This window comes from Heterodontus francisci, chromosome 5 (genome assembly GCF_036365525.1).
Source record: "Heterodontus francisci isolate sHetFra1 chromosome 5, sHetFra1.hap1, whole genome shotgun sequence".
NCBI lineage: Eukaryota > Metazoa > Chordata > Chondrichthyes > Heterodontiformes > Heterodontidae > Heterodontus > Heterodontus francisci.
Window position 1 is genome coordinate 63,344,454 of NC_090375.1, and position 22,913 is coordinate 63,367,366.

At 42.3% G+C, this 22,913-nt stretch overlaps 1 protein-coding gene across 9 annotated transcripts in view; it reads right to left on the minus strand.

Annotated features, from left to right (window-relative positions):
- Positions 1–22,913, minus strand: part of LOC137369878 (UDP-N-acetylglucosamine transporter TMEM241 homolog) — a 207,712-nt gene that overhangs the window by 118,842 nt on the left and 65,957 nt on the right. For all 9 annotated transcript variants that reach the window (XR_010975033.1, XR_010975032.1, XR_010975034.1 and 6 more), the window contains 2 exons: positions 17,196–17,231; positions 7,277–7,311 (listed from right to left, as the gene is read on the minus strand). Coding sequence is in view for 5 of the 9 variants with exons in the window: in XM_068031547.1 (XP_067887648.1) it covers positions 7,277–7,311; positions 17,196–17,231 (71 nt within the window). In the remaining 4 variants the exon portion in view is untranslated. The remainder of the gene's footprint in view (positions 1–7,276; positions 7,312–17,195; positions 17,232–22,913) is intronic.

Consider the following 22,913-nt stretch of genomic DNA (forward strand, 5'->3'; position numbering starts at 1 on the left):
TCCCACCGAGAGATCTGCCACCTGGCCTGGTTCGTTGCCAAGCACCAAATCCAACATAGCCTCCCCTCTAGTCGGCCTATCTACATATTGAGTCAGGAAACCTTCCTGGACACACCTGACAAAATCTGCTCCATCCAGACTATTTGCACTAAGGAGGTTCCAATCAATATTAGGGAAGTTGAAGTCACCCATGACAACAACCCGGTTACTTCTGCACCTTTCCAAAATCTGCCTCCCAATCTGTTCCTCCATGTCTCTGTTGCTATTGGGGGGTCTATAGAAAACTCCCAATAAAGTGACTGCTCCTTTCCTGTTTCTAACTTCCACCCATAATGACTCAGTAGACAAACCCTCCTTGATGACCTCCCTTTCTGCAGCTGTGATACTATCCCTGATTAGCAATGCCGCTCCCCACCTCTTTTACCTCCCTCCCTATTCCTTTTGAAACATCTAAACCCCGGAACATCCAACATCCATTCCTACCCGTGATATCCAAGTCTCTGTAATGGCCACAACATCGTAGCTCCAAGTACTGATCCATGCTCTAAGTTCATCACCCTTATTCCTGACACTTCTTGCGGTAAAATAGACACACTTCAACCCATCATACTGGCTGCAACTTTGCCCTGTCAACTGTCTAACCTTCCTCACAGACTCTCTGCACTCTGTATCTGCCTGTTCAATAGCTGCCCGCTCCACTGATCCGTAGCTCCGGTTCCCATCCCCCTGCCAAACCTATTTTAAACCCTCCTGAAGAGCTCTAGCAAACCTCTCGCCCAGGATATTGGTGCCCTTCCAGTTCAGATGCAACCCGTCCTTCTTGTACAGGTCCCACCTTCCCCAGAAGGTATCCCAATGATCCACATATCTGAAGCCCTCCCTCCTACACCAGCTCTGTAGCCACGTGTTCAGCTGCACTCGCTCTCTATTTCTAGCCTCACTAGCACGTGGCACCGGTATCAATCCTGAGATTACTACTCTGCTCATCCTGCCTTTTAGCTTCCAACCTAACTCCCTATATTCACTTTTCAGGTCCTCATCCCTTTTCCTAGCTATGTCATTGGTACCAATGTATACCACGACTTCTGGCTGCTCCCCCTCCCCCTTATGAATCCTGTAGACTCGATCAGAGACATCCCTGACCCTGTCCATGCCGCTCATAACTTTGTAAACCTCTATTATGTCGCCCCTCCACCTCCGTTGTTCCAGTGAAAACAATCCGAGTTTTACCAACCTCCCCTCATAGCTAATGTCCTCCAGACCAGGCAACATTCTGGTAAACCTCTTCTGTACCCTCTCCAAAGCCTCCACGTCCTTCTGGTAGTGTGGTGACCAGAATTGCACGCAATATTCTAAATGTGGCCTAACTATGGTTCTGTACAGCTGCAACATGACTTACCAATTTTTATACTTTATGTCCCGACCAATGAAGGCAAGCATGCCGTATGCCTTCTTGACTACCTTATCCACCTGCGTTGCCACTTTCAGTGACCTGTGGACCTGTACGCCCAGATCTCTCTGCCTGTCAATACTCCTAAGGGTTCTGCCATTTACTGTATGCTTCCCACCTGCATTAGACCTTCCAAAATGCATTACCTCACATTTGTCCGGATTAAACTCCATCTGCCATTTCTCCGCCCAAGTCTCCAACCGATCTATATCCTGCTGTATCCTCTGACAATCCTCATCACTATCCGCAACTCCACCAACCTTTGTGTCGTCCGCAAACTTACTAATCAGACCAGCTACATTTTCTTCCAAATCATTTATAAATACTAAAAACAGCAAAGGTCCCAGCACTGATCCCTGCGGAACACCACTAGTCACATCCCTCCATTCAGAAAAGCACCCATCCACTGATACCCTCTGTCTTCTATGACAGAGCCAGTTCTGTATCCATCTTGCCAGCTCACCTCTGATCCCATGTGACTTCACATTTTGTACCAGTCTGCCATGCAGGACCTTGTCAAAGGCTTTACTGAAGTCCATATAGATAACCTCCACTGCCCTTTCTTCATCAATCATCTTCGTCACTTCCTCAAAAAATTCAATCAAATTAGTAAGACACGACCTCCCCTTCACAAAACCATGCTGTCTCTTGCTAATAAGTTTGTTTGTTTCCAAATGGGAGTAAATCCTGTCCCGAATAATCCTCTCTAATAGTTTCCCTACCACTGACGTGAGGCTCACCGGCCTATAATTTCCTGGATTATCCTTGCCACCCTTCTTAAACAAAGGAACAACATTGGCTATTCTCCAGTCCTCTGGGACCTCACCTGTAGCCAATGAGGATGCAAAGATTTCTGTCGAGGCCCCAGCAATTTCTTCCCTTGCCTCCCTCAGTATTCTAGGGTAGATCCCATCAGGCCCTGGGGACTTATCTACCTTAATGCTTTGCAAGACACCCAACACCTCCTCCTTTTTGATAATGAGATGACTGAGACTATCTGCACTCCCTTCCCTAGGCTCATCATCCACCAAGTCCTTCTCTTTGGTGAATACTGATGCAAAGTACTCATTTAGCACCTCGCCCATTTCCTCTGGCTCCACACATAGATTCCCATCTCTGTCCTTGAGTGGGCCAACCCTTTCCCTGGTTACCCTCTTGCTCTTTATATACGTATAAAAAGCCTTGGGATCTTCCTTAATCCTGTTTGCCAATGACTTTTCATGATCCCTTTTAGCCCTCCTAACTCCTTGCTGAAGTTCCTTCCTACTGTCTTTATATTCCTCAAGTGCTTCGGCTGTTCCTAGCCTTCCAGCCCTTACAAATGCTTGCTTTTTCTTTTTGACTAGACTCACAATATCCCGCATTATCCAAGCTTCCCAAAACTTGCCAAACTTGTCTTTCTTCCTCACAGGAACATGCTGGTCCTGGATTCTAATCAGCTGACGTTTGAAAGACTCCCACATGTCAGATGTTGATTTACCCTCAAACAGCCGCCCCCAATCTAAATTCTTCAATTCCTGCCTAATATTGTTATAATTAGGCTTCCCCCAATTTAGCACCTTCACCCGAGGACTACTCTTATCCTTATCCACAAGTACCTTAAAACTTATGGAATTATGGTCACTGCTTCCGAAATGCTCCTCCACTGAAACTTCGACCACCTGGCCGGGCTCATTCCTCAATACCAGGTCCAGAATGGCCCCATCCCTCGTTGGACTATCTACATACTGTTTCAAGAAGCCCTCCTGGATGCTCCTCACAGAATCTGCCCCATCCAAGCCCCTAGCACTAAGTGAGTCCCAGTCAATATAGGGGAAGTTAAAATCACCCACCACCACAACCCTGTTACCTTTACACCTTTCCAAAATCTGTCTACATATCTGCTCCTCTACCTCCCGCTGGCTGTTGGGAGGCCTGTAGTAAACCCCCAACATCGTGACTGCACCTTTCCTATTCCTGAGCTCCACCCATATTGACTCGCTGCATGACCTCTCTGAGGTGTCCTCCCCCAGTACAGCTGTGATATTCTCCTTAACCAGTAATGCAACTCCCCCACCCCTTTTACATCCCCCTCTATCCCGCCTGAAGCTTCTAAAGCCTGGAACATTTAGCTGCCAATCCTGCCCTTCCCTCAACCAAGTCTCTGTAATAGCAACAACATCATATTTCCAAGTACTAATCCAAGCTCTAAGTTCATCGGCCTTACCTGTTATACTTCTCGTATTGCAATGTCTTCACTTCCCACTTCCTTTCATGACTTCTGGTGTCTCCCAAGGTTCTATACTTGTCCCCCTTCTATTTCCCATCTACAAGATGCCCCATGGCGATGTCATCCAAAAACATGGCATCCGTTTTCACATGGATACTGATAACACCCGGCTCTACCTCACCATCACCTCTCTCGACTCATTCACTATCTCCAAAATTGCCCAACTGCTTATCCGACATCCAGTAACGGATGAGCAGAGATTTTCACCCATGAAACATTGGACAACTGAAGCCATCGTATTTGGTCCCTACCACAAACTCCGCTCCCTTGCCAGCGACTACATCCCTCTCCCTGGCAAGTGTCTGAAGCTGAACCAGACAGTTTGCAATCTTGGTGTCATATTTGACTCAGATGAGCTTCTGACCACAAATTAATGCCATCATAAGACCACCTATTTCCACCTCCCTAACATTGTGTGATACCGTCGCTGTCTCAGCCCAACTGCTGCTAAAACCCTCATCCATGCCTTCATTACCTCTGGACTTGACTATTTCACTGCAGTCCTGACTGGCCTCCTGCATTCTACCCTCTGCAAACTTGAGGTCATTTAAAATTCTGCTGTCCATGTCCTTACTTGCACCATCCTGTTCACCCATCACCCGTGCTTGCTGACCTACATTGCTCCTAGTTAAGCAAAGCCTCGATTTAAAATTCTCATCCTTCATTTCAAATCCCTCAAAGGCCTTGCCCCTTCCCATCTCTAATCTCCTTCAGCCCCACAACCCTCAGATATGTGCGCTCTTTCAATTCTGGCCTCTTACATTTCCTCAGTTTTAATCACTCCATCACTGGCAGTTGTGGTTTCAGTTGTTAAGTCTCCAAGCTCTGGAATTACCTCCCTAAACCTCTCCGCCTATCGTTCCTCCCATTAAGACACTCCTTAAAACCTAGCTCTTTGACCAAGCTTTTGGTCATTTGCTCTGAAAACATACGTGGTTCTGTTCCAAATTCTGTCTTACAATGCTCCTGTGAAGTGCCTTGGGAGGTTTTACTCTGTAAAAGGCGCTATCCAAATTGCTATCAAGTTGCTATCGCCATCTTTCAGTGGGAGGAACTCAGACTAAGCTTGAATATTCTCGGAAGATGATCAACCTGCTGGTTGGCTAATTGGAGATGAGGCCTACTCCCTGCTGCCATGGCTAGTGACTCCATTCCAAACATCATAAAATGAGGCGCACGTCTCCACCAGGAAGGTCATGGACAGAGCTACTGGGGTACTGAAGAGTCGGTTTAAGGTGCTGGGACAAATCTGGGAATAGATAGGCTTGATGGCTGGCATGGACATGGTGGTCCGAAGGGCCTGTTTCTGTGCTGTACACCTCGATGACTCAATGTACGTAGTGCATGGCGAGCAGCTAGCTCAAAGCAAAGTGCCGCAGAAGGCCTCCCACATTTCCGTGTTTGAAATCCAAATACAATGACAATCAGTAGGTGGCTGGCAGGCGGGAGTGGGATTTCAGGTAGGAGGAGGATGCCAACAAGGACCCAAGCGAATGTGATCCCAGCTCCAAGGCAAGTGCTTAAGGGGTGTGAGGTAGCAACTGCAATCGAGGGAAGGGGGAGAAAAGCCTAGATAGGGAGGGCCCAAGATTTCCTTGTTCCCTGTGGAACAATCCCGCTCCATCTGCTGCAGAAGTAAACAAACACATTTCTTTAAAATTGAAAAAAAGCAACTTTTCTGGCCCTGACCCCGTTTACTGCCAGGTTTTCTGGCAGCTTTGGCACGGTTTGAAACTCATGTGACTGCGAGTTAAAATGTCAGGATCCCACTTGAGTCAGAAGACTCAAACCTTTGCATATTTATGAGACCCACAGACACCTCGCGAATCTCTGGAGTTAAACTAGTGGTGGGTGAGCGCATGGTCCGAATAATTATAGTAACAATTTTCAGGAATTTCAAAGACACGTTTCAATACCCGAAATCTATCCAATAACGCATTATCTTGCAATATTTTTTCCAGTTATGCAAGAAAACAGTTACATTTTAATTTTACAACATTCAATTTTTCAAAAACCTAATTATAGCATAAAAGTAATTTACAAAAAAAGGAGGCATTTTTCATTTGAGAGAATCTTCTTTTTTCTGTCTCCAGTTCTGAACATGACAGATCACATCTACAGCTGACATTTAGAGCAGCAAAACTGGCAGACAACTACTCCAACACTAAGCAAAGGGTTTCACATTCTTTGCCCTCTTGTACTTTGATAATAGTTATGTGGCTTCATTTTAAGGTTTTAACAACCTTGTAAATCACCTTGAGCTTTATTCTTGGCTTAGGATGTCGTCTAGACTCTCAATTGCTTTCCACGTTATAACATGCACATAATTTTCATTATATACACACTAACTACATATTTCTAAGCATGTTCAGATGTTCCCATTTGTCATCACCCTCTTATCAAGTTCTCACCTAAAATCACCCCCTTCAACTAAGTATCTGTTGCTCATGTGTCATGCATTTTACAGCCTTCCAGACTCAACACGGAGTTCAACAATTTCAGACCATAACCCTTGTTCCCATTTTGTTTCCTTTTCCTGTTGTTGGTTTTGGCTTTTTCTTTTGCATTCCGATGGCAACTGTTCATCTTTCTGTCATTTGCACCATCTCGAGACACATCTTTTGTTTCTTTACTTGTCTCATTACCACTCCCTTCTGCCTTGTGCCATCAACTCTCGTCACTTACTCTCACCTGCCTTCCACCCTATCACAGACCTTCCTTTGTTCTTTTTTCCACCCTCCTCCCTTTGGCATCTCTAACTTCTCCTAGTTCTGATGAAAGGTCAATGACCTGGAACGTTAACTCTGTTTCTCTCTCCACAGATGCTGCCTGAACTGAATATTTCCAGCATCTACTTGTTTGGTCCCCATCGGAGCTACTCAAAATGGAGAGTGAAGTGGAGGGATGGCCAGCCCTAGACTATGACTCCAAGTATGGCTGTTGTAATATTATATAGAATTTACAACATAGAAAAAGGCCTTTCGCCCACACAAGCCTCCTTTGACCCTACTTTATGTAACCATATCAATAACCTTGTATTGTTTTTCCCTCGTGTACTTATCTAGCTTCCCCTTAAATGCATCCGTTATTCACCTCAACTACTCCTTGAGGTAACAAATTCCACATTCTAATCAACTTCAGCTTAAAGAATTGAATTTCTTATTGGATCTATTAGTTCACTATATTATAATTATGACCCTAGTTTTGGATTCCCCAAGTGGAAACATCTTCCCTACGTCTGTCCCATCAAACGAGGGAGGGAAATCTGTCCATGTTGAGAGCATTTCAATCTCATTTCTATTTAGTGATTTTTCATTCATGATGTGAGTAAAGAGCAACAATTGAAAATCTGTGACATGTAAATGCTTACATCCCTTCAAAACTATAAACTACAGGAACCTAAGGCAGGTTAAACGGGGTACTTTGAGAATGTAATGAAAATATGAACTAAATGATCCAAAAAGCTGAACTACGAAGAAAGACTTCAAAAAGACTTAGAATTTCTACTAAAATTAGTCTTAAAATGAAAGTTGCTTTAAATAAAACAGTACATGTACCTGAAGGATGAGCTGTTAACATCAAAATCACCACACTGTAATAAGAGGAAAGTAATTAATAAGTTTCAAAACTATCCTTTCACTTGCTATGAAGCTGCACTAAAACCTTACTGCATGGCCATGTAACTCAGTCAGTCATTGTTTTGAATAGGACAGTACCTTGGGAAGCAGAGAAGTAGAGTTAGTCTGGGTGTAAGAGATTTTCTACTGCCTAAACAGAGGGGCTAGGAGAGGCAAGACTAGGCACAACAGCACCCTCCCACCAGTGATGGTGCAATATGATTTAGACAGGCTTACAAAGGCTGTTTCCATCATATGTATGGAGAAAGGAATTTACAAATGGAAAGCGTGTGACAAAAGTGCACCAAACAAGATTTAAGTTCAGGAGGGACATACAGACATGAAACTTGTACATTAGTGTGTACATACACACTTTGAGATTTGACAAAAGGTTAGTTGGTAAACCTGTTCTATTGGCTCAAGGAAATAGACGTGAGATAGATGGCGGAGTTTCCCCCTCTCCCCCTTCTACTGATACATCAACTTCACAATGTAACAAGGGCTGGTGTCTCAGATTTGACCCTGGTAGCATTTATCTGTTTGACTACTATGTCCAGTCTAATATGTCAAGAAAGCAGCTCAGGAAAGTGAACTTTCAGACAAACGATATTATGGAAAGTCAATTATTCCTTTTGACACATCACAGTGTTTATTATATGGGGTACCTCATTAAATTGTGATTGTAGATGCAGTGCATATAACTATCCCAATGAAGGTTATTATTTCTAATAAAACAAGTTAACTGATTTTCATGGGCCATCTACGGATGGCATTGGGAAGTTCTATTTGAGAGAACGATGGTAACTTAAGTATTTCTATGAAGGGATCTGGAAACAGGCTGAGTAAATGCAATTAGGAACATCTGCCCACGTAGAGGGTAAAATCCAACATGGACTTTGTCATGGTCCTGTAGTTTTTTCTCGGAATATGCAGTTTGCCTTTAAGGCTTGCAAGGGATCAGTATTGCTTTAAGAACCAGCAAGCCTCAGGAGTTATAGGGAGGTGCATTTTCGTTGCCTTAGAAACAGCCATTTGGAGACTGCGATTCAAAGGGTGTATTCTCGTTACCATAGATACAGCCACTGGGAGTGAATCTCATGCAATACATTTGTTACAATTCAATTTTGAACTGGCTTTTTAGTTATAGACAATTTGTTCTAACAGAACACACAGACAGACAGAGGACACAGCTGTGGTGTCAGCACCTGGTAAAAGAGCTCTCAGCCATTTAAACTGAAGCAATAGGAATTTAATCTGTCTAATCTCTCAAAATTCTAAAACATCAAGCCAAAACAGAGATCTCTGGTAATTTAAAATGAAGGAAGTGAAGTTAGACTGTGACAATCTTTATCCTTCAAAAACTCTAAAGTCAGTTGATTCTGTTGAAAGTGTTTGCAAGTCGTTAATTGTCGAAATTTGCTGGAGAAGGAAAACGACATTCTGTGAGCACTTCAAGCAACACTGGACTGTAAATTTGCAAGGACTCTAATTTTTCTATTTTAAATGTTGTTTATATCTTCATAGTGTTTAAGAATTTAGTTCTTCTAATTAAAGAGTTAATTTGTTGATTTAAAGATACCTGGGTTGGTTAGTCTCATTCGGGGGTTAACAGATGGTACAATTTGGCTGGGTCTTTCTTTAATTTGGAAAGTTTTGAATGATATGTAAGGCAATCTGTGGAGCGACGGGATTGAACTATCAGTGCATTTCTCCCACCACAATCAGAATCGTATATTTTGATTGGTGGCTTTGACTGAAGCGGTCAGCCGTAATATATTTATTGGGGGCTCGCCCGCAACTTGAATAACATATTAATTGGGGACTCACTCAAGATTTGTATCACATATTAATTGGGTTTCTGGGTTTGAATCATATCTTAATTGGGGGCTCGCTCGCAGTTGAATCACATTTAATTCAGTGGCTCGCGTCTGGGATCAGAATCAGACTAATCTGGAGGGCTCACTTTGGAATCATAGAAATTACTCGTCTCTGGGATAACATATTTAAATTGGGGTCCTGCGTTTGGCATCAGTCTGGGATCTTATCAATTAGAAACTTGATTGTTGGGATCTAAATCGGACACCAATTACAAAGCAATTAAAAGAACCAGGTCTCTTGTATAATAAGGTACAGTCTATAACATTGTTATGCCATTAATGGTTGTAGCAGAGTTTTTGGGAAAGCAGAATGTGTCCCTGTGTGACTTGATAACTTTAAGAACAAATTAAAAGAATTGGCAGCGAAATTGGGGTTGGAATTGAAATCAGATGCCAAAAAAAAAGGTAATTGAAATAACAGCTGAACATCTGGAATTAGTAGAAGATGATGATGATGATAATACAGATGAAGGGCAGTACGGGGAAGAAGAAAGGGAATGAGAGACATCAAGGTAATAGGTCCAAGACTGATGCGGTGGAATTGGCTAGGATTCAGTTAGAAATGAAAAAACTGGAGCTTCAGCAGGAAAAAGAATTAAGAAAGCTTGAATTGGAAAAAGAGGAAAAGGAAAAAGAAAAAGCAATAGCAATAAGAAAACCTGAATTGGAAGAAAGGGAGAGAGAGCATTTCGGAGAAAAAGTAAAAGAGAAGAGAGGGAATTTAGGTTAAAAGAGATGGAACTAAGCCAAAGGGGTAGTCTTAAATCCAGGGAAAATTCGAGGAAAGGGACGTAGAGGCATTTTTCATATCTTTTGAAAAAATAGCCAAACAGATGAAATGGTTGAAAGAAAGCTGGACATTGCTTATTCACGGCAGGCTGGTAGGCAGAGCTCATGAAGCTTATGCCATGCTTTCTGAAGAGGCTTCTGCAGATTGAGATGGGAAAAAAGGCTATTCTCTCTGCGTATGAGTTAGTCCCTGAAGCTTACCGTCAGAAGTTTAGGAACCTACGGAGATTGACTGGGCGGACATATTTACAATTTGAGGGGGTGAAGCAAATGAATTTTGACCGTTGGATACGGACATTAAAGATAGAAACCACATATGAGAACCTTCGAGAATTGATTCTCTTAGAAGAGTTTAAAAACTCCATTCCTTCAGTAGTGAGAACTCATATAGATAGCCTGAAAGTTTTGAAAGCTAGACAATTAGCAGAGATTTCTGATGCTTTTGAGCTCATGAATAAGACAACCTATTTTGCCTGTCACCCCCCCCCCCCCCCCATAAACCTGAGGAGGATAGAAAGTGGGACAGTGAAAGGAAGGCAAGTAGCCGGGGACAAAAAGGAACAGCTGAGAATGCACCAGTATCACCTCCTCTGGTCAGATAGGAAGGTGCCGAGGGTAGAAGCGAGGTTCGCAAGCCGAAGTGTTATCATTGCAACAAAACGGGACATCTTCGTTCAGAGTGCTAGAAATTGTGAGGTAAACCCATAAGACTTGTTGGGGTATGCAAAATTAGTGGAGGAAAAGACTCTGACTGAGAGTATAGCAGACCAGGCTATAGCTTTAACGACAGCTGTGAATGTGAAACCAGATACTAAAACTAAGAGGAGTGTAGAGGTTAAGAATAAAATAGCTGAGAGTTATAATGAATCTTTGTCAAAGGGGAGAGTAACTCCGTATCCTGTAAGTGAGGCAGGAAAATCTATTATACTCGAGGATACAGGAGCAATCCAAACACTCTTGCTGGGGAAAGATATGGGGTTTCCACCAGAGAGCGCCTTGAACTCTCAAGTTTTAGTAAATGGAATTGGTGAGGTGTGTATACCTGTACCTTTGTATAAAGTATGCCTAGAGAGTGACTTAATACCTGGATAGTAACTGTAGGTGTTATCCACAGTTTACCAGTAAAGGGAATTGATCTACTCCTAGAAAATCACAGAATAATACAGTGCAGAAGAGGCCCTTCGGCCCATCAAGTCTCCACCGATGCATTAAAACACCTGACCTGTCTACCTAATCCCATTTGCCAGTACTTGGCCCATAGCCTTGAATGTTAGGACATGCCAAGTGCTCATCCAGGTACTTTTTAAAGGATGTGGGGCAACCTGCCTCTACCACCCTCCCAGGCAGGGCATTCCAGACCGTCACCACCCTCTGGGTAAAAAAGTTCTTCCTCAAATCCCCCTTAAACCTCCCGCCCCTCACCTTAAACTTGTGACCCCTGATAACTGACCCTTCAACTAAGGGGAACAGCTGCTCCCTATCCACCCTGTCCATGCCCCTCATAATCTTGTACACCTCGATCAGGTCACCCCTCAGTCTTCTCTGCTTCAGGATGATTTGGCAGGATCAAAAATATCAGTTTCTCCTATGATTACAGAGGAACCATGTGAAATTAAGGAAACAGAGCAATTACAGGAACAAGTTCCAGGAATATTTCCTGCTTGTGTAGTTACCCGAGCAACAGCTAAATAGGATCCATTGTCAGAGGTAAAAGGGGCACCACAAATAGATAATCAGGCATCTGAAACCTTATTTGGGGAGTTAGATCATCCAAATGAGATGTTTAACAGATCGTCTATCATTGCAGCACATCGAGCTGATCCAGAGATCTACCAAATAGCACAGACGGCTATGTCAGAAGCTGAGGTGAAAGGAGTTCTGGAAGGCTATTATATGGTAAATGGGGTTTTGAGGAGGAAATGGAAACCGCCTCATAGACCTGCCGACAAAGACCGGACAGTTGTTGAACAGATAGTGGTACCACCTAAATATCGCGAAGGATTATTAAGGTTTAGCACACGACATTCCTTTTTCAGGACATAGGGGAAGTCGGAAGACCAAATCACACATAAGTAAACATTATTACTGGCCAGTCTTACAAAGGATGTGAGACAATTTTGTAGGGCATACCACACCTGTCAAATGGTGGGAAAACCACAACCTACCATAAAACCAAGGGATGAGGCATTAGTGTTGTTACCGTCACAGGGAGAATCAGTGAAAGCACGATTCAGTGGCCCATACAGAGTGATCAAAAGAGTGGGTAAGGTAGATTACTTGACTGACACCCCTGATCGCCGGATGAAGAACCGGTTATGCCACATTAATTTGCTCAAACCATATTACCGCAGGGAGGAGGATAAGCACATACAAGTATGTCAGGTAATTGGGACTGTGGAGAAGGAAAAGGATAGTGAGGATGAGGCAGAAGTAGGCAGAGGAAATTCTCAGATTGAACCTCCAACTATCCAATCAGCGAATGCAGAATGGCTTGGAAAATTAAACAATAGGCTTTTACACTTAGAGGCAAAATAGTGTGAAGACCTAACCAGGATTTTCACAATGTTCCAAAACGTTTGTAGGGATAAGCCAGGATGTACAACCTTAGCCACACATGATGTGGGTATAGGGGGAGCCATTCCTTTAAAAGGACATCCTTGTTGCTTAGGTCCAGACAGATAGGCCCAAGTGGAAGCAAAGGTACAATGCATGCTGAAGGGCAGCTTGGATAAACCTAGTCAGGACAGCTGGAATTCGTAGATGGTCTTGATGACCAAACCTGGTGGGACGGCTCAAACTTGCATAGACTCTAGAAAAGTCACTTTGGTAAAGAAGGCAGACTCCTAGCCAAATTCTCATTTAAAGAACTGTATGGACAGAGTGGGCAAAACAATGTGTCTTAAAAGAGACAGATGTGTTGGAGGGATACTGTCAAATTCCTGTGACACCCCAGGGTAAGCAAAAAATCAGCTTCTGTTATACTGGACAGGGTTTTCCAGTGTCAGTGACAGATGGCGGAGTTTCCCCCTCTCCCCCTTCTACTGATACATCAACTTCACAATGTAACAAGGGCTGGTGTCTCAGATTTGACCCTGGTAGCATTTATCTGTTTGACTACTATGTCCAGTCTAATATGTCCAGAAAGCAGCTAGGAAAGTGAACTTTCAGACAAACGATATTATGGAAAGTTAATTATTCCTTTTGACACATCACAGTGTTTATTATATGGGGTACCTCATTAAATTGTGATTGTAGATGCAGTGCATATAACTGTCCCAATGAAGGTTATTATTGCTAATAAAACAAGTTAATTTTCATGGGCCATCTACGGATGGCATTGGGTGACACATTGGGAAGTTCTATTTGAGAGAACGATGGTAACTTAAGTATTTCTATGAAGGGATCTGAAAACAGGCTGAGTAAATGCAATTAGGAACATTTGCCCACGTAAAATCCAACATGGACTGTGTCATGGTCCTGTAGTTTTTTCTCGGAATATGCGGTTTGCCTTTAAGGCTTGCAAGGGATCAGTATTGCTTTAACAACCAGCAATCCTCAGGAGTTATAGGGAGGTGCATTTTCGTTGCCTTAGAAACAGCCATTTGGAGACTGTGATTCAATGGGTGTATTCTCATTAACATAGATACAGCCACTGGGAGTGAGTCTCATGCGATACATTTGTTACAATTCAATTTTGAACTGGCTTTATAGTTGAAGACAGTTTGTTCTAACAGAACACACAGACAGAGGACACAGCTGTGGTGTCAGCACCTGGAAAAAGAGCTCTCAGCCATTTAAACTGAAGGAATAGGAATTTAGTCTGTTTAATTATTATCTCTCAAAATTCTAAAACATCAAGCCAAAACAGAAATCTCTGGTAATTTAAACTGAAGGAAGGGAAGTTAGACTGTGACAATCTTTTATCCCTCAAAAACTCTAAAGTCAGATTGAGTCTGTTGAAGGTGTTTGCAAGTCATTCATTGTTGAAATTCGCTGGAGATGGAAAGCAACATTCTGTGAGGACTTCAAGCAACACTGGACTGTAAATTTGCAAGGACTCTAATTTTTCTATTTTAAATGTTGTTTATATCTTCATAGTGTTTAAGAATTTATTTCTTCTAATTAAAGAGTTAATTTGTTGATTTAAAGACACCTAGGTTGGTTAGTCTCATTCGGGGGTTAACAGATGGTACAATTTGGCTGGGTCTTTCTTTAATTTGGAAAGTTTTAAATGATACGTTCGGCAATCTGTGGAGCGATGGGATTGAATTAACAGTGCATTTCTCCCACCACAATCAGAATTGTATATTTTGATTGGCGGCTTTGACTGGAGCGGTCAGTCATAACTGATTGAGCTGAATGATCTTCCATGAGGCAACTTTATGCATTTTTAAGTGGTGCTGTAAGTGATTAAACATTTTCTGTCATTAAATAGCTTCCTCCACTCAGCACAACCATGCAACATCAGTATTTCAGCACAAAAAAAGTTTTTAAGAATATAACTAAGTTATCATAAGTTAATTGACCCACAAATATATGGTTAATCCAATTTTTTGGCATCAAGTATTTCCAACATTTAACAAGGCATGGAAAGATGTAATGTATTTCTCTGCTAATCACTGCTTATTAGCAGATTAATTTTTAAATTCTTCAAATCACTGAGCATTCATTTTAGAAACAGGGCACTGCACTGCCTCAAATTTATGCTCCAAATATTTATCAGATATTAATCATGGTTGATGTATTAAATGCTTTTCAAATAAGACCTCTCAGTTAATTTTCCTTTATTTATACTATTTCCCAAATTTGGGTACACTTTTTAAAAAAATTATAATTCAAGAAAACAGCAGGACTCAGTGGACTGAGGGCCAATTCTGAAGCAGGACCACACCAGATAATTGAAGAAACATTTTAAAAACTTCAAAACAAGACTGAAAGGATGACCTAATTGAGCTTAATTGAGGGACTGGCTATTGTAGATTGTAGGCCTATATTTTCATTTTATTTTAAACTTAAAAAGCAGGATATGAAATAGTGTAATTTAAAGAAATCATTACAAGTCACTGACTAATTACTCTGTCATTAGATCCTGTGATGGATAGACATTAAACAGTTACTGTCCACTGTTACTAGATGATGCACAATGTCTGGAAAAGATTTCAGTAGTAATGACACTGAAGTACCTGCACCATAAGTGTACTTGCAGACAGACAAACTCAACATGATTTAGTGTTGATAAAAACATGTTTTTAGAAATGAAACAAAAAAATGGGACCGGAAGCAATGTACACACTAAATTCGTGAAGTTGTTACAAATGACCAGAAAGGAAGGGCAAAAATAAGCTTGTATTTATAAAGTACCTTTCATATCTGCAAAACGCCGTGAACTGGCCCAACAGTGGAGAGTTGTTGAGGGAAAATGGTTATTATACTCTGGAAAGGAAGGTGGTGAAGGATAGAACGGGAACCAATCTTTACATGCTTTTATAAGCATTTATTTACAGAGATGCACATTACAAGAATGCACCTCCTCACCCAACAACTGCAGTTTGTATAGAATTGTAGACTTAACGATGCAAGGTGATTGACAAGAGAACCAGGGATAGATTCATTCGTGGCTCTCAAAAGGGAACTGGATAATTATCCGAAGAGAAAAAAAATTGCAGGACAACAGGGAAAAGGCAGGGTAATAGGACCAGCTGAGTTGCTCTTGGAGAGTACGGACACGATGGGCCAAAATGGCCTCCTTCAGTGCTGCAATCATTCTATGATTCTACAGGGGCACAAGTAAATACCCAGTTAATGGCCACTACTTGCATACAATTGAATACAGTTAATACACAATTAACACAGGTATGGTGACAGGTATGGCGGGGCTAAAGTGTGGCGAGTCGAAGAGACTTAGCAGTTGGCAGGAAAAAAGACAGAGGCGCAAGGGAAGAGCCAACTGTGTAACAACCCCGACAATCAAACTTTTCTGCAGCACCTGTGGAAGAGCCTGTCACTCTAGAGTTGGCCTTTATAGCCACTCCAGGCGCTGCTCCACACACCACTGACCACCTCCAGGCGCTTACCCATTGTCTCTCGAGATAAGGAGGCCAAAGAAAAAACAAAAGGTTGACCAGGTCAAAGGCTGCAGAGAGAGAGATAGAGGATGGGTGGTGCACTATGGTCACAGTCAGACCAGGCCTTGGTTATAGTCCGTTTCAAGGCTATGACAAGGGTAGGAACCTGACTGGGGAAATTCAAACAGAGAGACGGGCGGGGAGGTCTAACACATGTTCAGGGAGGCTGGACATGGTGGTGGGGAGGGAGGGACAGGAGGCTGGAGAGGGGATGTAGGGGGTCATGGCAGCAATTTCAAAAGTGTTTGAGGCGAGAGAACTATTTGCAATGTCAGAGACACAAAATTGTTTACAATGTCAAGTTGGGCCCCAAAACACACCCTGAAATAGTGCTTAAAGAGTGAAAATTTTCTCCAGTTTGGAAGGCAAAAAAGGTTTATGGTTATATATGATAACCTAAAAATGTTTGCACTGGCCGCATTTTTTCCCCATTCTATTCTTCCACTATGTTATAACAAGCTACAGAAAGCATAGCGAGAGAGTTAGGAGAATCATGTTTAATAGTTGCTAATTTATCTCAGATGTGCCACATTTTAAGAGAACATGTAACCTTCCACCCCTTGTCTACGATGGCTCAGTGAGCTCTCCAGTATTGTATTGAGCCATACAGCCCAGGAGGGCCGAGGTTCAATGGATTCTGTAAACTGTGTTAGCTGGTCTATACTTGGACATCATTCAAGGCACTACAAAATCATCTCAATATCAGGGTCCGAAAGGTGGTAGGAGGAGTGGGTTGAAAATAGAGATCATGTTAGTGACTGCAATCCACTGATCTGTGTTGGAAAGAGCACATATTTTCAGTGAGGCCAGGATTGTTTTTGTCTTTAATGCCCCACTCTATCTTGATAAACAGCCTATCACTCACTGTGTAGGCCCATAAGATGGTTAACTATTTTGGCAAGTTATCAGAGGATTGTCAGTGGCATGAAACAATACCCAGTGGAGTTGAAAGCAAAGCAAAACAAAATGTCAGGGGAAAAAGGAACCTAAAGATGGTCAATTTCTTGGAATCTGAGAGGCATAAAATTGAATACAATCTAGGTGCTTTCAGCAGACAATAATATTTACCTGTACAAGTAGTTTAGGTATTGCTGCTCAACGTCACTGAAAGAGAAAGCAAGAAAAATTCAGTATCTTTCGACTGTTAAACCCTTCAGTAGCTATCGGACTGTAGCACTGAAGCAAAATTTATAATACTTAGTTCCTGGGATATAATCAAGTGAGTTCCTTTTCTCTATTAGTGTCTTTTCAGTACATAACTGTAACCAGGTAACACTCTTCTGAGAGAAAGAGGGCTGGGTTTGTTCACATGGTGCCACAGTAATGGACAAATATCCTTCAACAAATAGGTCAATAAAAAAGTATTGTGCAGCTATGATGAAGGAAGGAAAACTTACTATAATTGCATTCTTTACGATAAAATCAAAACATTGGGATATAGTGTCACTAAACCTAGTAATACATTCAGTTTTTCCACTATTAAAAGCTTTGAAGTAGTGCCATGAATTGGAAAGCACAGATCTGAGCTACAAGGAGTTCCTAATCTTAACCACACTGGATGGGAATCAACTTTTTATGGCCGGTTAGGATTGGCACTGATGGAAACATCGCTGTCGACTGTTCACCCTGCCACAGAAGCCCAAGGCATGATTCATGTAGGGAGTTAAAGGAAGAAGAAATTCTGTATCCTTCACTGGAGAATAACTGTCCATCAAATTTTTTTTTTTGAAGATGACATTATTGATCGCAGCACGAACTGGCTTTTTAAGCAACAGATTTTCCTTCTCCAACTGGTTTTGATTCCTTGCTGGAGTACATTTCAAGGATGCCAGTGCGGTAACATATTGGCAAGGATAGAAGATTGGCTAGCTAACAGGAAAGAGAGAGTAGGCATAAATGGGTCAGTTTCTGGTTGGCAAGATGTAACGAGTGGTGTGCCACAGGGATCTGTGCTGGGACCTCAACTTTTTGCAATTTATATAAACGACTTCGATGAAGGGACCGAAGGTATGGTTGCTAAATTTGTCGATGACACAAAGATAGGTAGGAAAGTAACTTGTGAAAAGGACATAAGGGGGCTACAAAAGGGATACAGATAGGTTAAATGAGTGGCAAATGTAGTATAATGTGGGAAAATGTGAAATTGTTCATTTTGGCAGGAAGAATAAAAAAGCATATTATCTAAATGGTGAGAAATTGCAGACCTTTGAGATGCAAAGGGATCTGGGTAGCCTAGTGCATGAATCGCAAAAGGTTAGTATGCAGGTACAGCAAGTAATTAGGAAAGCTAATAGAATTTTATTGTTAATTGTGAGGGGAATTGAATATAAAAGTCAGGAAGTTATGCTTCAGTTATACAGGGCATTGGTGAGACCATATCTGGAGTACTGTATTGGTCTCCTTATTTAAGAAAGGATGTAAATGTGTTGGAAGCGATTCAGAGAAGGTTTACTAGATTAATACCTAGAATGGGTGGGTCGTCTTCTGAGGAAAGAGTGGACAGGCTAGGCTTGTATCCGCTGGAGTTTAGAAGAGTAAGAGATGACTTGATTGATACATACAAGATCGTGCGGGGTCTTGAAAGGGTGGATGTGGAAAGGATGTTTCCTCTTATGGGAGAATCTAGAACCAGGGGTTACTATTTAAAAATAAGGGGTCACCCATTTAAGACAGAGATGAGGAGAAATTTTTTCTCTAAGGATTGAGGGTCTTTGGAACTCTTTTCCTCAAAAGGCAGTGGAAGCAGAGTCTGAATATTTTTAAGGCAGATAGATGCTTGATAAGCAAGGGGGTGAAAGGTTATCAGGGGTAGGTGGGAATGTAGAGCTGAGGTTACAATCAGATCAGCTATGCTCTTGTTGAATGGCGGAGCAGGCTCGAGGGGCCTACTCCTGCTTCTAATTCATATGTGCGCATGCCTTCTAGCGCCTTAGGCCAGATGACCATCATGCATGAGCCTCAACAACGTGTACTGCACAGCTGTTCAACCACTGGGGGCACCAGACCCTGTCCTCCAGACACCTATACACTGGAGAGTTTCTGAACAAAACAGGGTTACCTTTTCCAGAATATATCAAATCCAAGCCCAATTTCTTTTTCTTTTTTTTTTCCCCCATGGTGGCCTTCATACCCCAGGCCCCTTTTATGTATTTTATGTTGAGGGGACCTTTATTCCTCAGGCCCCCTTTACATACATTTTATAAAATAACTTCATTAAAAACAGATAAATAAACAAAAATCAAATTAAAATGCCATTCTCAGCATCGATGATGCACTCCAGTCCCCGCGGTGCCCACCAGTCGCAGAAGGCCTCAAGCGTACCGGCGGACACCGCATGCTCCTTCGCCAGGGACACCCAGGCATGAACATAACCATGGAAGAATTCAAGCCCAATGAAGCTAAAGCAACACTACATTCGATGTGGATACCTCTACAAGCCTGTCACAATAATCAATTAATTTAAACCATTTTTACAAGCAGCTGATTTAATTTGGGGTGAGGTCCCATTGTTACAGACAGGTAGGAAATGATAGGCTTCCATATTCACCTCTAAACTGACTGAAGTGTCTGTATTAGAATTGTGTTTTAACCCTCGAGTGTGCTAATGGCTAATAAAAAGACAAATGGCAGGTTTTCTCATAAATTTTCTCGTAAGATAAATGCTTATTAAACAAAAACTTGAAAATTTGCAACTTCATGCTCACATAGACGCACACACGAGAAAAGATAGAGATTGAAAGATAGCATGCAGTTAGGTCTTTTTTTGGGGAAAAAAAATAGGGTTTGTTGTTTTCCCGGGAAGAAAATTTAAAACGATGCAGGCCTGTTCTTCCATTTTTTTCCTGGTTCCCTGGACTCGAGCTTTGGAGAGTTTCAGGTGGATGGATGCTTTGCTGAAGACCTCAATTACAGTCCGCTGGTGAAGATTCTGTTTCAATCTCTCAGATGGGGAGTTTTCAAAGGTCGACTTTGCGTCTCTGCATCTAGGTAGTTTTTAAAGTTGGTATTCGGCTGGGTCTTACCAAAATGGTTCTAGGGATGTAGTGTTTTTGTTGCAAGGTTAGGTTGGAAAAGCTGGGTTTGTTTTCCATAGAACAAAGAAAATGTAATGGAAGTGTACAAGATTATATCAGGCTTAGATAAGTTAGACAAGGAAAAGCTGTTCCCACTGACAAATGGTATAAGGACTAGGGGAAACAGATTGAAAGTTTTGGGCAAAAGATGCAGTGGGAATATGAGGAAGCACTTTTTTTTTTTTAAACACAGCAGGTGGTAATGACCTGCAACTCGCTGCCCACAAGGGTGGTGGAAGCGAAGACGATCAATGATTTCAAGAGGAGGTTGGATGGCCACCTGAGAGAAATAGGCTTGCAGGGCTACAGGGATCGAGCTGGGGAGGGGACTGACTGCACAGCTCCGTGGACAGCTGGCATGGTATCTGAATGTTGCTCATCTTGATAAAGTGGTGTTTGGTCACATCTATTAACCAGAGTTCAAGTCTGCAAAGGTCATTGTTAGTCCAACCGCTTAAAAAAAAAGGTAGCCATTAACATGGAATGCGGCCATTAGCATTTCTAATGCTTTCTTCAAGGCTGGTCCAGACATGATCATGGGTTCAGTCTCCAGCTGTCACTACATATATTTGCAGTACAGGAGGGGGTCACCTGATCTCTTACTCAAAGAACAAAGAAAATTACAGCACAGGAACAGGCCCTTCGGCCCTCCAAGCCTACGCCGATCCAAATCCTCTATCTAAACCTGTCGCCTATTTTCTAAGGGTCTGTATCTCTTTACTTCCTGCCCATTCATGTATCTTTCTAGATACATCTTAAAAGATGCTATCGTGCCCACGTCTACCACCTCCGCTGGCAAAGCGTTCCATGCACTCACCACCCTCTGCGTAAAGAAATTTCCACGCATATCCCCCCTAAACTTTTCCCCTTTCACTTTGAACTCGTGTCCTCTTGTAATTGAATCCCCCACTCTGGGAAAAAGCTTCTTGCTATCCACCTTGTCTATACCTCTCATGATTTTGTACACCTCAATCAGGTCCCCCCTCAACCTCCGTCTTTCTAATGAAAATAATCCTAATCTACTCAACCTCTCTTCATAGCTAGCGCCCTCCATACCAGGCAACATCCTGGTGAATCTCCTCTGCACCCTCTCCAAAGCATCCACATCCTTTTGGTAATGTGGCGACCAGAACTGCAAGCAGTATTCCAAATGTGGCCGAACCAAAGTCCTATACAACTGTAACATGACCTGCCAACTCTTGTACTCAATACCCCGTCCGATGAAGGAAAGCATGCCGTATGCCTTCTTGACCACTCTATTGACCTGCGTTGCCACCTTCAGGGAACAATGGACCTGAACACCCAAATCTCTCTGCACATCAATTTTCCCCAGGACTTTTCCATTTACTGTATAGTTCACTCTTGAATTGGATCTTCCAAAATGCATCACCTCGCATTTGCCCTGATTGAACTCCATCGGCCATTTCTCTGCCCAACTCTCCAGTCTATCTATATTCTGCTGTATTCTCTGACAGTCCCCTTCAGTATCTGCTACTCCACCAATCTTAGTGTTGTCTGGTTGGAAAGTGTGTCCATTTTTGGGAAGTTAATTCATCAGTTCATTTTTATAGATCATAATTGCTCCTTGTGTGACTGTGACACCATAGATATTGCAGCCCCTTTGCAAACTCTCACAAGCTTCCATTCAATTGTTGGCAAGCTCTTTGTGTGTGACACTATCCCACCCAAATGCCCTCACAAAAGGTAGACTTCTCAGCAGGAATCAATACACAGTGATGGATAGTGAAAACCCGAGCGGATTTATTTCCTCTTTTATGTGAGGGATCAATGATGCACTCCACTGCTCCCATACCAGCTCCCCTGCTGAGATAATCAACTGCACACACAGATTATGGGACCTTCCTGATCTATACGACTACTTAATAGGGTAAATCAACCAGGAGAAACAGCAGCCTTTTAAAAGCTGCAAGCGTTATAGCTGCAGGCTAGGACTGTAAGGTAAAGAAAACAAGACAAAAATATGAATGTTCTTGAAAACTTAATTGTTTTCTAATAAAAAAATTAATTCAGAATTCAAAGAATTACAGCAACTTGTATTTATATAGCACCTTTAACCTAACAAAGCTTCCCAAGGCACTTCACAGAGAAAGATGGGCATGAATTTGGGAGGCGACAACATGTTCAAGGACTTTGGAAAGCGAGATGGGACAGTAGTTTGTAAGGACTGAGGGTCAACAGTTGTTTGTTTTTTTTTTTAAAAAGAGGAGCGGGGTGATGACGGCAGATTTGAAGGAGAGGAGAACAGCACCTGAGAAGACAGAACCGTTAATGTCAGCTAACATGGGGACCAGGAAGGTAAACTGGGTGACCAGTAGTTTAGTGGGAATAGAATAGAGAGGAGGAGGTAGGTCTCATGGACCAGATGAGAGAGAGCAAAGAGGAGAGAGAGGAGAGAAACTAGAGAAGGAAACAGGTGCAGGGTTGGGGTGGAGGTGGGGAGTGGAAACTTAAAGGATGTTTGACCCGGTGGCCTCGGGAAGGGAGGGAAGTGACAGAGCAGAATATTGAAGAACTAGTGGCTATTGAGGAAAAGGCAGCATCACTTAAAATGCAACTGGATAAATATTTGAAAAAGGAAGATCATATGAGAGTATGGGAGAAAAAGCAGGGCCATGGGATTAGATAGCTTTAACTGAATGGGTGGGGGAGAGGGAATACAGGATCAAACTAGTGAATAGGTAAATTAGTTACT